Raw genomic sequence first — 13,801 nt, forward strand, 5'->3', positions numbered from 1 at the left:
ATATATAACATATGTTATTATATGTTATATACATAATGTTTTATTATGTTAGTCTATAGCATATATGTGATATTATAACACATAATACATATGTGATGTATGGTACATATACTCTATACAGCATTATATATAACATACATGATAGTATATATGTGTTACATATGTTATATATAACATATTACACATATGACAGATATAGAATAATATATAATATATAACATTGTGTATTATCTAAACCAGATGATGTTATTTTTCTACTCAGACTCTAGTTTACCTCCTTAATATAGGACATACAGTGACTACAGAACAAGTGGTACCAGTACCTTGAAATGTTGGACTATCAAGTGCAAAATGTGTACTAGCTGGGGCACTGTGTGACCTTCCTCCACAATGATTTTTCGCGTCCAGTGAGTGAGCATCTGGTGCCCATCCTCCATGCGGGCCGGCACAGCCGGGGTCAAGATGGCCATGGCCTGCCGCACAATGGCTCTGGCCTCCATGGCGTGAGCCTTCAGGAGACTGTGAAACACCTGAACAGCAAAGGTTCTGATCAACAGGAATACTGTACAGACTTACAAAATCAAAGGATTTGTAAAGAAAGAGAATATACAACACGGTTTCTAAAAACCACATTTACCTAAAGGCCCATCATTTGTTAAACATGTGATCATACATCAGCATACACAGCATATATTTCTGCTTCCTGTACATTCCCTTTCCTTCCTCCCTCTCCACTGTCCAATTTGAGGTTTTCCCTTGGCACCACACTTTGTCTCAACTGTCTCTCCCTTAAATGAAGGAACATTACCAATTCTGTTAATTAAACCAACAGAACTTTGCCTTGTCCCATTTACCCTTCCAGTTATCACTTATCGTCCAACCTTTTTTTTAATCCTCTCTTATCCCCAAAGAGATTTGTATTAACACTTTGGCCTGATGCTTCTCTATTTGCTTGTGGCATTTGAACCAAACTATATTCAAAGCTACTGTGCAGCTTCTGCTTTGAATCTTAGAGTAAAAGAAAGACTGACAGAATCACATAGCTCAGGTTGGAAGGGACCACAACGGGTCATCTGGTCCCACCTCTCTGCTCAAGCAGGGCCATCCCAGAGTACATGGCTCAAGGTTGTGTTCAGAAGGTTCTGGAATATCCCCAGTGAGGGAGAATTCATGACCTCTCTGGGCAATTTGTTCAATGCTCAGTGACTGCACAGGAAATAAGTTGTTCCTCATATTCAGGTGGAACTTCCTGTGCACTAGTTTCTCCCTGTTGCCTCTTGTATTATTGGCTTTCACCACTAAGCAGAGCCTGATCCATTCCCTTGGCAACCCCTTCAGACACTTGCATACATTAGTGAGGACCCGCTCAGTTGTCTCTTCTCAAGGCTGAACAGCCCCAGCTTCCTCAGCCCTTCCCCATCACTGAGGTGCTCCAGACCCTTCAGCATCTTTGTTGCCCTCTGCTGGACCTGCTCCAGGAGCTCCATGTCCCTCCGGTCGTGAGGAGCCCAGAACTGGACACAGTACTCCAGGTGTGACCTCACCAGAGCTGTGCAGAGGGACAGGATCACGTCCTTGACCTGCTGGTAATACTTTTCCTAATGCATCCCAGGATTTCATTGGCCTTCTAGGCCCCCAGGGCACACTGCTTGCTCAGGACAGCTTGTTGCCCACCAGGACTCCCAGGTCCTTCATAGAGCTGCTCTCCAGCAGGTCAATGCCCGATCTGTACGAGTGCTCAGGGGTATTCCTCCCTAAATGCAGGACTTGCCCTTGCCCTTACTGAATTTCAGCTGGTTCCTTACCCATCTCCCCAGCCCATCAAGGTCCCTCTGAAGTGCAGCGCAGCCCTCTGAGATATAAAGAACTTAGCAACATCACTTATAGGCATATGAATACAACCCCATGGGGCTATATACCTGCAGAACTATCTTCTTATGTATGGCAAACTTTGCAATGATGTGTGCCAGCAGCAGGTGGCCACTGTACTTGCAGGCTGGGTCCACACATGCCTTGGAGAGGAGACAAGGCCAGGCGAAGGTCATGAGCCGCCGCAGCTTGCTGTTGCGGTTCTTGTTGTTGTCGTGGATGTGGTGTGGGGCATGTTCCACCAGCAGCGTGGCAAACTGCAGTAGGTATATCCTCAGAGAGTCCAGCATATCAGCCTGTTTCTCTGGGTCAAGTACCTTGTTTCAGGGATGATCAAAGAGGAGAGAAGGAAAGTGAGGAAAAAACAAGTAAACAAAAACCCCACAACTTCTCTAATTAGAAAAGCAAAAGTCCTGAGCTTTTTGCTCTTTGAGTGGTTTATTAAGACAACTAAACCCCATCATTACTGTTTTGGCTCAGTTTAATACCCACAAAACAAGCTCCTAAAGTGTGAGTTTGTAAATAATAATCACATCTGGGAACTCCGAAAGTGTTGAGCTATAAAAATAAATAAAACCCCCAACCCTCATCAACAACAATTATTTTACACCTGCTAACTAGTTCAGAATTACAAAGATACTAATATTCATGGAAAGCCTTCCTTAGAGAAAGGACTGCGATTACAGCCATGTAAGGTCCACGTTTAAAGACAAGTATTCAAGGGAAGCTGCAGAGGGCCTGTGTTAGGAGCTGCAGTGATAGGACAAGGAGGAATGAGGAGAAATTTAAAAGGGGAAATGTACATTACATATCAGGAAGAAGTTTTTCCTGTGAGGGTGGTGAGACACTGGCACAGGTTGCCCAGGAAGGCTGTGGCTGCCCCAGCCCTGGCAGTGTTCACAGCCAGGTTGGCTAAAGCCTTGAGCAACCTGCTCTGGTGGGAGGTGTCCCTGCCCAGGGCAGGGGGTTGGGACTGGATGATCTCTAAGGTCCATTCCAACCCCTTAACAATTTATGAATCTCTAAATCCTGAAAATATCATAAACTGACAATAGGAGTCCAATTCTCCTGATGGATCTCACATTACGAAGTGATTTGATATAACTGATGATAGTATTTACAACAGCACAACTCATTCAAATCAGCATTAAAAACCAAATAAGAGGAACAACTTTTTGGGTTGATTTTCAAACACTTTAATGCAAACAAAGATTGTTACCTTGGTTATAAAAACACTAGTGATGCTTTCTGGATTATCTCCTTCTGGGTTTGGGGGGCCTAAGAGCTGTTCACCTTCTCCCTTTTCAAAACTGTACAAGAAGGCAGGATTCAGGATATGCTGCAGCACCTACAGAGTAAACAAGTTATACTGAACTATCATATTCTAGTGACAGCCAATATTTATGTGTTTTCCATAAATAAAACCATAATTAAAAGACACATATGGGGGTTTTTTGCCCCCTCTTTCTTCCTTGCAAGGGCAAAGATACTCAGAAAGTGCAAACTAAAGTGGTGAGCATTGAAAACAAGATGAATTGCTGTCTGTGTTTATTATCACTCTTCTTCAGGTGTGATATTTTCACCTAAATGGCTCTGCCAATTATCTAACTCACTGACATTTAAGTAAGGGAGTTTTGTTGCGCAAGTTCCCCAGAAGAAAATTAAACGTAAATACCAGGCTGCTTTCGTTGAATTGCCTTAGTTACCTTGGCTTTGAGCTCATCTCCAAAGTTTGGGTCATTGAAGTCTACGAAGCGGAAGAATAAGGCTCTTTTTTGGGGAATGCTGTAGTTTTTGGGGATCTCTTCCTCCATGTATTCCTTTAAGAAAGTCATATTGCAGAGGAACCGACCTGTGAAAGCTCGAAGCAACTGGAAAAGTAACTCTATGTCACCATAATTCCTCCTGTAAAAACACATCAAATACAAAGCTCCTGTGAAAACATACACTAACCACTGTGCTCACTGAACTCAACTTGGTTTGAAACAACAACTCCGTAGACAATAGGTTGTCCACAGGTACAGTGTGCCCTTGTGACTATGATGGCCAATGGAATCCTGAGGTGGATTAAGAAGTGTATCGCCCGCAGGTCAGGGAGGTGATCCTGTCCCTCTGCTCAGCCCTCGTGAGGCCACACCTGGAGAACTGTATCCAGTTCTGGGCTCCTCAGTGCTAGAGGGACATGGAGCTCCTGGACCATGAATGTGAAGTGCCAAGATGGATCAGACCCTGCTCAGTGGGGGAAATCAATAAAACAAGAGGTAACAGCAAAAATTGATGCCCAGGAAGTTCCACCTGAATACAAGAAAGAGCTTCTTTCCTGTGCAGTCTCTGAGCACTGAACAGATTGCCCAGAGAGGTCATGGATTCTCCCTCACTGGAGGTATTCAAGAACTGCTCTGGGATGGCCCTGCGTGAGCAGGTTGGAAGGGACCAGATGACACATTGTGGTCCCTTCTAACCTGACCCATTCTGTGTTTCTGTGAAACCAGCCGAGACAAGAGCAGGCAGTACCTGAGGCTTGGGTTGAGAGCAAATAGCAGTGCATGGAAATAGCTTACACTTTCTCTTCAGTAACTGCAGAACACTTTTAGTAGCCTTCCACACCTCTACAGGATTTTCAAGATTAAAAAATTATTTCTGTTAAGGTGTTCAGGCACTGGAATATTGCCCAAGGAGGTGGTGGCATTGCCATCCCTGGAAGTGTTTCAGAGGCATCTGGAGGCACTACAAGATATGGTTTAGGGGTCACAGTGCAGTGACAGGTTAATGGTTGGACTTGATGATCTTAGAGGTCTCCCCCAACCTTGATGATTCTATGATTCTAATGCATAGGAAATAACCATCTTTACATACTTGCAGTAATTCAATAAGCAATAAGCCAACAGCTTGGGCTCCTTCCAGTTCGTCGCAGCCATGTTCTCCTTACGGTGTCTCTCCTGGAAAGCTTCACTCACCCACACACGTTTCAGTTGATTCACCAAGGAGTGTTGATTTGCTAACCAACATTCATCATTCTTAACAATAATACTTATGATCTGTGCAAAGCAGAACAAGACAAATGCACAGTCAACATACTGTTGGTAGAAACAGTGATATAAAAACATTTCTTTAAGGTCAGTTAAGGGTTCTAAAATATGCAACAGCAAGAATAGGTTAGATTAGAATAAATGAATTCCTGTAAAAATTAAGTTTCTGTTGCCATGTTGGATCCTACTTGATAAATACTACAATTAATTTGTCTCTTTTTCCTTCTCAGAGTGACTTTGACTACAAATACTTCATGTTTTCACAAGCGTTTTCCTATGAGCTGTAACACAACACACACACACACACACACACTGAAAGCCTATGTATGAGGCTAAAGAGGTTTTAACTATCTAGTGCAGAGACAAACCAGAATAAATGAGTACCTTGATAGCCTGGAACTGCAGATCAAGTCTCATTGTGGTGGTGCTTGGAGAACCAGGTCTGACAGCTGTTTGGGTACCCACAGGTAACAGCAGAGTGATAAATCGGTTAGGATTAGCTGCCAGGACATCTCTCAAAGGCTTAGCATCTTTGTGTTTTAAGAAACTCTGAAAAAGGGGAAGAAATAATTTTAGTACCTTTGGAAAGCCAAAATACCAGAAGGTTAAATCATCCTGTGGCTTTTATAGTCCTCACTGAAGCTGCAGAGGATGTGTTTCACATAGATGAAAATAAACTCTACAACTTCAGTAACAGCCCTACATGTGCTGGAAAGGGATAAAAATCAACACTTCAGGACAAATCCAAACCCAGGAATAGGCACCCTACAGTCAGAGTAAGACCATGATTACGGACATGATTTGGGCCCCTCAGTTCAGAAAGGATACTGAGGTGCTGGAGCAGGTCCAGAAAAGAGCAACGAGGCTGGTGAAGGGACTGGAGCACAAGTGCCATGAGGAGAGGCTGAGGGAGCTGGGGGTGTTCAGCCTGGAGAAGAGGAGGCTCAGGGGAGATCCTGTCACCCTTTACAACTCCCTGACAGAAGGCTGGAGTCAGGTGGGGGTTGGTCTCTTCCCCCAGGCAACCAGCAGGACAAGAGGGCACAGACTCAAGCTCTGCCAGGGGAGGGTTAGGTTAGATATTAGGAAGAGATTTTTTACAGGGAGGCATTGGGATGTGCTGCCCGGGGAGGTGGTGGATTCACCATCCCTGGAGGTTTTCAAGATGAGACTGGATGTGGCACTTAGTGCCATGGGCTAGTAATGACGGTAGGGTTGGACTCAATCTTTGAGGCCTCTTCCAACCAGGCTGATTCTATGACTACAAGGTCATACAGGGGAAAAAAGACGGGAGAATGGAGTTTGAGGGCTTTTTCCGGCTCCCCTCCCCACACAGCTTACCATAAACATTCTGCTCCACTGTGGATCGTTCAGAGTGGCTTCCATCATGAACAGCTCCACAGTCTGGGATGGATGACGTGTCAAGAATTTGATCAGTGGTTCCCTGAATGGACTTCCAGCCTGAAAAATTCATAGAGCTTAACTTAAAAATGCAGAGTACAGAGGATTTTCTACTACTTTTGGCATTTATGCAGATACGAAGTGTCCAGAAGAGAATTTTTGAGAATTTATTGACAATTTCAGCACTTCATTTCTGAGAGTCTGACATATGTTAACACCCCCAAAAAGGCTTGAAGAGCTTATATATATTCATTTATTACATTCAATGTTCCCACACCATGGTTAAAATATTACAATTATTATATATAATTTATATATATACACATACATTAATTACAGTGCTTATTTTAAAAAATTATACTGATGCTTGAAAAAACTGTAAAGTAAAAATGCCAATGTTCACTTCCACTTTTACCTCAATTAACATTGCTCGTTCTGTTTTCATAACAACTTCCAGGAGAGGTTTAACCAGAGTCTGGGGAGCAGCTGGGATCAGGTGAAATAAATTGATAATTGCTGAACAAATCTTCATTTCCTATATGTAAAAAGAAATATGGTTAAATAAATATCACCAGTTATAATGGATAAAACAGTATCACATAGCTTATTTCTTCCCCATGTGCTCCAGCCCTTTCCTGCCCTCGTTAGCCTTGGCTGGACTCGCTCCAGTGCCTCAATGGCCTTTTGCAGTGATGGGCCCAAAGCTGAGCACAGTAGTGAGGTGTGACCTCCCCAGTCCCATGTCCAGGGGGATGATCACTGCCCTGGTCCTGCTGCCACACTGCTCTTGAGCCAGGTCAAGATGCCCTTGGCCTTCTTGGCCACCTGTGCACACTGTTGGCTCCCACTGAGCCGCTGCCACCAGCACTGCCAAGGCCCTTTGTGACCAACACCTCTCTTCCCACTCCTCCCCCAGCCTGGAGCTGCACGGGGCTGTGGTGTCCCAAGTGCAGGACCATTAGTGACCAGCATTAGTGACCCTCATGCAGTTGTCCTCAGCACACTGATGGAGTCAGTCCAGGTCTCTCTGTACAGTTTTCCTACTCTTCCCTACCTTCATGACTTAGGAAATTCTCCACAAATCCAACACAGTTTTGCCTTGTTTTTCATTGTGATTTAACTGGAGACTCTATTTCAGTTAGCTACAGTGTGGCTTTCCTTCAGTGGGAAAAGGTATAAACAAAACCAAACATCCACCCTCATCCTCTCTCCAAAACCAAGTCACAATGTGCAGTGTCCAAAAAGAGATTATCAAAGGCACTGCGTTTTCTCCAACTGCATTTAAACACAAAGGATTATGCCCCACTCCTTTAACATGGAGTTAGACAGACTGCCCCAAGATTGCTCTCATGGTTTGAAGTGCAGGACTGAGAACACTTCATGTAAGTGATTAGTAAAACATTAATAGAATGATGGGACTTGCAATCTACAGGAAACTCCACTGAAGCAGGAACTCCCCACAGTGCTCTATGGTTACGAGCACAAAGCAGTGACATTAGTCTGTACAACTTCCCATGTATAAGACAACAGATTAGCTTCATGCAGCTCAACATTGAGGCCACCAGGTTGGTTGGGAGAGAGAGTTTAATGCGATCTCAACTAGTAAATATTGAACTTGCATTTAATAAATTAAATTCAACTGGGATTATATTATTATGTATAACTTTCTGAACATCAAACATATTAGTGCAAAAAGAGGGATTATACTGCTGAGCTCATCAGCCATTCCAATGAAGAGCAGATTTCCAAGCAAAAGATCCTGAAGGGAATAAAAAATACAAGTCCTTGAGCTGTTCCCACACCAACCTGTATAGAACAGTCTTTCAAGTAAGCCTTGTCAGCAGGTAAGAAGTTCCTGTGACTAAGATTTCTATTTAATATAGATCTAAGTTCATTAGCTTGTAACAACACATCAGTGTGCAATCAGCAATGGCAACATTTACAACTGACTGAGCTCCAAAACATTAATACCACTTATTTCCTCTCTTCTCACATAAAAGCATCCATTAACTTACATTTCCATCACTCCTTTGTCCACCTTTGTGTGTGATAACTACAACTTCCATCCACTTACGCAGGTGTTGCTAGAAAGAGAGGATCATTAGTGTCTTTTAATTAGCCTGTTCCATTTTAGCATATGCTACAAGCAAAGAAGTAGAGGCAGAAATAATTCCTTGAAGGAAACAAAGGGAAAAATGATGAGTTCTTTTCATTCCTTCAGATTGAAGAGTTTACGGTTGCTAAAAGTCTTCTCTGTATTCAGCTAAGACACATTAAAGACATACAAACCTTCAGTTTTACACTTGTTTTATGATTTGCTTGATATGTAACGTCTTCAAATATCTAAATATCCCAGCCAAAAGGATAAAAGACTTCACACACACAGTTTTAAAAACTGCAAAAACACAGGGCAATACCTTCCAAAATGTTATAAATCAAGACAGCACCATACTGAGTCCATTAGGAAGACCATTTAAAACCTATTTTCACAGTGCTGGTCGGACCCTGCTTAAAGATCAATTTGTCCAAGCAAAAGTAGGTATGTCTTGACTAAAAAATAACATCTTTCAACTTTCTGGATTAGTAATTCTTAGAAATTAATTCCAAATGTTTAATGAATGTTTCTTTTCATTAATTGTGAAACAAAAATCTTTGGCTTCCAACATATACATCAAATCACTACTGAACTGTTCTTCAACTTCTCACCAATACAAATAGGAGCTAGAAGATTATTTCTTCTGGAAGAGCTAAACTAAAAAACTTGACTGGGCTTACCATCATCTGGTCACAGAATTTATCATTGAAAGAGTTCGGGAAAAGTCTGGTGACTGATGTCAAGCGATTCACAACGTTCAGGGTCAGACTCCGATAGTCTCCCAACATCATCAGCAATGGCCTCATGTGGGTGTGGATCTGATCAACTTCTATGGTGGCTCCTTCCAAGAACTGCAGGAGAGTACAGATTAAGATACAGATGGAGAGCGAAGTGACTTTTGAGCATCTTTCTGAAAATACATTCAGCTGACTTGATTCTTCTTTTATTTCATACTATCAGAATGCAACAGATTAACCAACAGTTATTGCTAGAAATAGATACAGTGACAAGACAGACAAGGTGACAAGATGAATTTGGGAAGCACTGAAGTTTTTCTGACACGTGGCAGGATATTCCATAAAAAAATCAAGTAGGAGATCTTAATTACAGAGTGAAAAGCTGCCATAGCTGTAAACTGGGGTTGGGACTAGATGATCTCTGAGGTTCATTCCAAACCCTTGACATACTACAACACTATGAAATACATAGCTATGGACAAGCTACTAAGACACTGCTTTATGAAGAACTAACTGCCTATGACTCTGGCAATAGAGCTAATTTTGTGTTACAATCCGAGTGCACCCTGAACAACATAAAAGGGCAAAAGAACTTCGTTGCAATCAGCCAGAGAGAGTATTTCCTGTAATAACCAAGCATCCTGTGAAGAGGAATTCATCACAGGACAAAAAGGATCAGAAAACTCTGCTGTATAGGTCAGAAAAACCCTTATTTGCTCCCTCTTACCTCTCAACCCAACTGTATTGTCAACAAGCCATAAATAATAGGCATGTTCCCTCTCTTGACCAGACCGACATGAAAAGACATCTGACCTGTGGTCATCAATGGCATAAACAATCCAAACCACCAGTGTTGCTGCAGCCACATCCCGTTACATGGCAGCCAACATACACATCATTATACAGAGGCTGGAAGTAATTTTATTAGCTGCTTTTTCATTTAGAAGAATAGTATTAAATCAGAATTAGGCACAGCAACTGCACAACAAACCATAAGGAGAGAATATCCTTTTCCCTGTCCTTCCAGCTGTTCCACACAACAACATAGCACCTACAAAACAGCCAGAGAAGTGTAACCCCATGCAAGATTTACCATTGCCCTTGTCCAAGAGTTTATGCTGCTTCATTTCAACCTGAACCATTTTCTATGGCTAAGTTCAAACCCTTTAAAACACGTATCTGACAGAACCTTTTATCAGTATCACTGAACAGAACAGACAACATTTCCTGTGGAGAACTTCCCCAAGAAGCTTTGTCCCAAGGAAGGAAAGCAGAAAGAACAGTAGCCTGAAAATGAATGTTGTTTGAATGCAGTCACCTTTCTCATGCAGGCTTCTCCTGCCTCTTGCAGCTCGTTATTGGTTGAATTCAGGGCCTTGAAGAGTGCAGCAATGATTTTCTCTCTTGACTGAGGCAGGTAATTGCAGGCCGCTAGAGCATCTGAAAATAGCAAAGTGAATTTGTGCCCTTTGTTATCTCAATTTCGAAAAGAGAGAGGAAAATAAACCTGAATTCTACACCACTTCTAGCTTCTTTTTATGTCACCAATGTAAAGCATTGGATGCACTGCCAAAAGCAACACGCATCAGGAAATAGGAAAAGAATGGGAAATCTAGTAGTGTTTTAAAGTTTTCCTAATACTATATAATTAACCTTAAAATACTATTATAATTACTGTATATATCATTGTATATATATTAGTAATATAGTTAAAATATTTTGGGGTCATTTCAGAAACTAAATTCTAGTAATTAAGAAAGCAGTGCTACTTTCCCATTATCCTCTCCATTAAACTGACTGTGACCTCTGGAGAGCACTCATCAGTCTTCAAAAGCTCAGCTTTCCTGCTCAGCTCTCCTGCTGAGTCTGCGCCTGCCTGGAGCTCACAAGGACGCTGAGCTACAACAAATTCTGGTTAGGAAGTTTTGCTTACTCAAGGCTGCAATTCGAAGAGGTACAAGTGATGGAAGGCTTTTATAACAAGGGAGTTTCATCAAAGCAGCATCTTCAGCCTCACACAAATTCAGTAACTAGGAAAAACAAACAATCATTTCAGCATTGTGATTCATGTTTCCAGGTTGGATGAAGGCTTGAGCAACCTGCTCTGGTGGGAGGTGTCCCTGCCCAGGGCAGGGGGTTGGCTCCATTCCAACCCCTTAACATGCTATGAGACTATGATGAGACATTTTCTCTAAGTTTGATCTACACATAGTTTTTATATTTAATTTTTCTCCAACTATTAGGGACTGAAAAACCTTAACAAGTAATATCTATGTTTTGGTAGCACAACAATTTATTCAATAGATATACTGCGTATAAAATATGACTTAAATATGAAACTCAGGGCTACTAAACGAGTACTGTAACACCAAAGCTCACATCATATATGAGGACATAAAAAGGACATGAAAAGAAAGTACCTCTGTGTAGAAAACCTTGTGCTCCACAACATTTAAATCCATCGTGAACAATCGTGGCTGCAGAGTGGTGCAAAATGTGTTTCCCTCCATCAGGCCAATCTGGGCATTTGCAGGTTGATGCCTAAGTAAATGCTTTTTAGGAGGAACCATGTCCTGGAGAACCTACATAAGGCAATTTAAATCACTGAGTTAGCAGTACTACAAAGACCCACTGAGAAGGCACCACTAGTAATGGCTGCACATGTCTATCCACTTGCTATTGTGGCTGCAGATTTATCTCTTTAGAAACCTTTAGATAAAGAGAAAAATTTCTGAAGTAATTTAATTTACAGTCAGTACATGAAACAATGCAGAATCTGTAAGTAATACATGTTCTCTGTGAACAGATCTGTGATATTTAATAACTTCACATAAGGTTATAAACAACAAAGAAATTCATACACTGAAGCTTTTAAAAGGTTCAAGTCAAGGAATATATCTATTTTAAGCTCAAAAAACATCAGAAAATAAAAAAGTTCTTTTTTCCATTACACCAACTTCTCACTCTGTTCCATCAACACCTTCTGCAGAGTAAGATATAAATTAAGGCCTTCTTTATATGTCCCCAAACTACAATAATGACCTCTATAATTTTGTGGTAGGCCTTAATGCTTATGTACATTCACTTGTCTTTCAAGGGGATGAATGTTATTAGTTTTAAAGAATATCTAGCAAAAGGTTATTTCAGCCAGCTTTGATCATTATAGTCTCTTTCTGGATAGAGAAAAGCACAGCAGTATGCCTCATGTTTGGAGACTGACACAAAATTGAGGTTCAAAATGTGGCCTAGCCTACGTGTGATTGGTGGTAGGATGAACAGTCCATAATTTAAGGAAGGAAACCAACCCAAAGACACTATAAATACTGGCTGAGAGTCAGGCATAGCCTGTAGGAATCTCTATACTCCTCCAACCACTGTATTTGAAAACAATGAAACAAACAACAAACATATGCTATCAAAGCACAAAGAACTCAATTCACTAATGTGGAAAAATGCACTCAGAAAAGCATTTCTGCACATTCAAACTAGAAAGCAACTTTAAACTCACTTTCAGTTAATATCTTACCTCTTTATGTGGCTCCATGATCACTGTGACACTCTTCCCCGTGACCTGTGCAAGCACCTGCAGTGAATGCATGGCTTGTTTCCTCACAGTGGAGTTTGGAGAGGTCACTTCTCGAACAAGGTCATGTGTTACATGATGGAAAGACTTTTCCTGTGCTGTCAGGATTTCTTCTGTCTTTTCTTCATCTTTTAAAGGAGTTGCACATCTAATCAAGAGCTGTTCTAGTGTGGTCTTGGCCATTGCCACTGCTCCATTGGAAACCTAAGGCAGCATAGACGATTTTTATTAACTAAGCACAGAGCAAAGATCACAAATCTACTCATCAACAAACTTAGAATTTGTTTTGATGAAGCCTCTGCAAATGGCTAAAACCAGATCAAACTTAAACACATATTCAACTAGCCTTCCCACCAGTCATCCCAAAACTCTGAGCTGCAGTGCAATACAACTGCCTAAATGATCTCAAGCACTGGGACCCTTCACAGTGCTGTCACCATGGGATTCACAACCAGCAATGGCCAATCAGATGATTCTCCAGGTATCTCTAAGTTTTCTGATAAGATGAACACCTCTCAAACTGAATGCAAAGAGAACAAAACTCCCAGTGTTTTTCATGCATATTTTTCAGGACAAGAGGAAATGTTCTCAAGTGCACCAGGTGAGGTCTAGATTGGATATGGGGAAAGAAATTTCTTCAAGGAAAGGGTGGTCAGACAACGGAACAGGCTGTCCAGAGAAATGTACAAAAATATGGCACTTGAAGACATGGTTCAATGGTGAAGATGGCAGCTATCAGTTAGCAGCCAGACTTGCTGATTCTGAGTTTCAGCTAAGCTTAATGATTCTATGCTGTGTGACAGTGGATCTGTGTTCTTTTGTTGATCTGCACTGCAGATCTTCTCCCTTCTGCTCCCAGAGAAGCACGTGTAAACTCAACAACACCAGCAAAGCTATGTGGAAAAACCTAACGTCATTCCTAACTTCAGGTCTTGGTTTAAGGTTAAATGACTAAAATTCATTCCTAACTCTGATGCATTTTTACGATCAGGAAAATCAAGATTAGCAAGAGTTGAACCTGTGTGAATTTCATAGAAAGTTAAGAGGCTGGAATAGAGCTGAGAGATCATCCTGTCCCAACCCCTGC

General features: G+C 41.6%; 1 protein-coding gene across 1 annotated transcript in view; it reads right to left on the reverse strand.

Annotated features, from left to right (window-relative positions):
- Window positions 1–323: 323 nt before the first annotated feature.
- TRRAP (transformation/transcription domain-associated protein) overlaps window positions 324–13,801 on the reverse strand; it is a gene marked incomplete at its 3' end in the record, with an annotated part of 33,955 nt that continues 20,477 nt past the window's right edge. Inside the window, exons 26-39 of the mRNA XM_009078843.1 lie at window positions 12,658–12,918; window positions 11,552–11,713; window positions 11,065–11,161; window positions 10,450–10,571; window positions 9,075–9,245; window positions 8,315–8,383; window positions 6,715–6,834; window positions 6,240–6,359; window positions 5,283–5,447; window positions 4,726–4,907; window positions 3,576–3,774; window positions 3,089–3,217; window positions 1,920–2,186; window positions 324–530 (exon numbers count right to left, since the gene is read on the reverse strand). Of these exons, the coding sequence (XP_009077091.1) occupies window positions 324–530; window positions 1,920–2,186; window positions 3,089–3,217; window positions 3,576–3,774; window positions 4,726–4,907; window positions 5,283–5,447; window positions 6,240–6,359; window positions 6,715–6,834; window positions 8,315–8,383; window positions 9,075–9,245; window positions 10,450–10,571; window positions 11,065–11,161; window positions 11,552–11,713; window positions 12,658–12,918 (2,271 nt within the window). The remainder of the gene's footprint in view (window positions 531–1,919; window positions 2,187–3,088; window positions 3,218–3,575; window positions 3,775–4,725; window positions 4,908–5,282; window positions 5,448–6,239; window positions 6,360–6,714; window positions 6,835–8,314; window positions 8,384–9,074; window positions 9,246–10,449; window positions 10,572–11,064; window positions 11,162–11,551; window positions 11,714–12,657; window positions 12,919–13,801) is intronic.

Source organism: Acanthisitta chloris, unplaced genomic scaffold (assembly GCF_000695815.1).
Source record: "Acanthisitta chloris isolate BGI_N310 unplaced genomic scaffold, ASM69581v1 scaffold10857, whole genome shotgun sequence".
In the NCBI taxonomy this organism is placed as follows: domain Eukaryota; kingdom Metazoa; phylum Chordata; class Aves; order Passeriformes; family Acanthisittidae; genus Acanthisitta; species Acanthisitta chloris.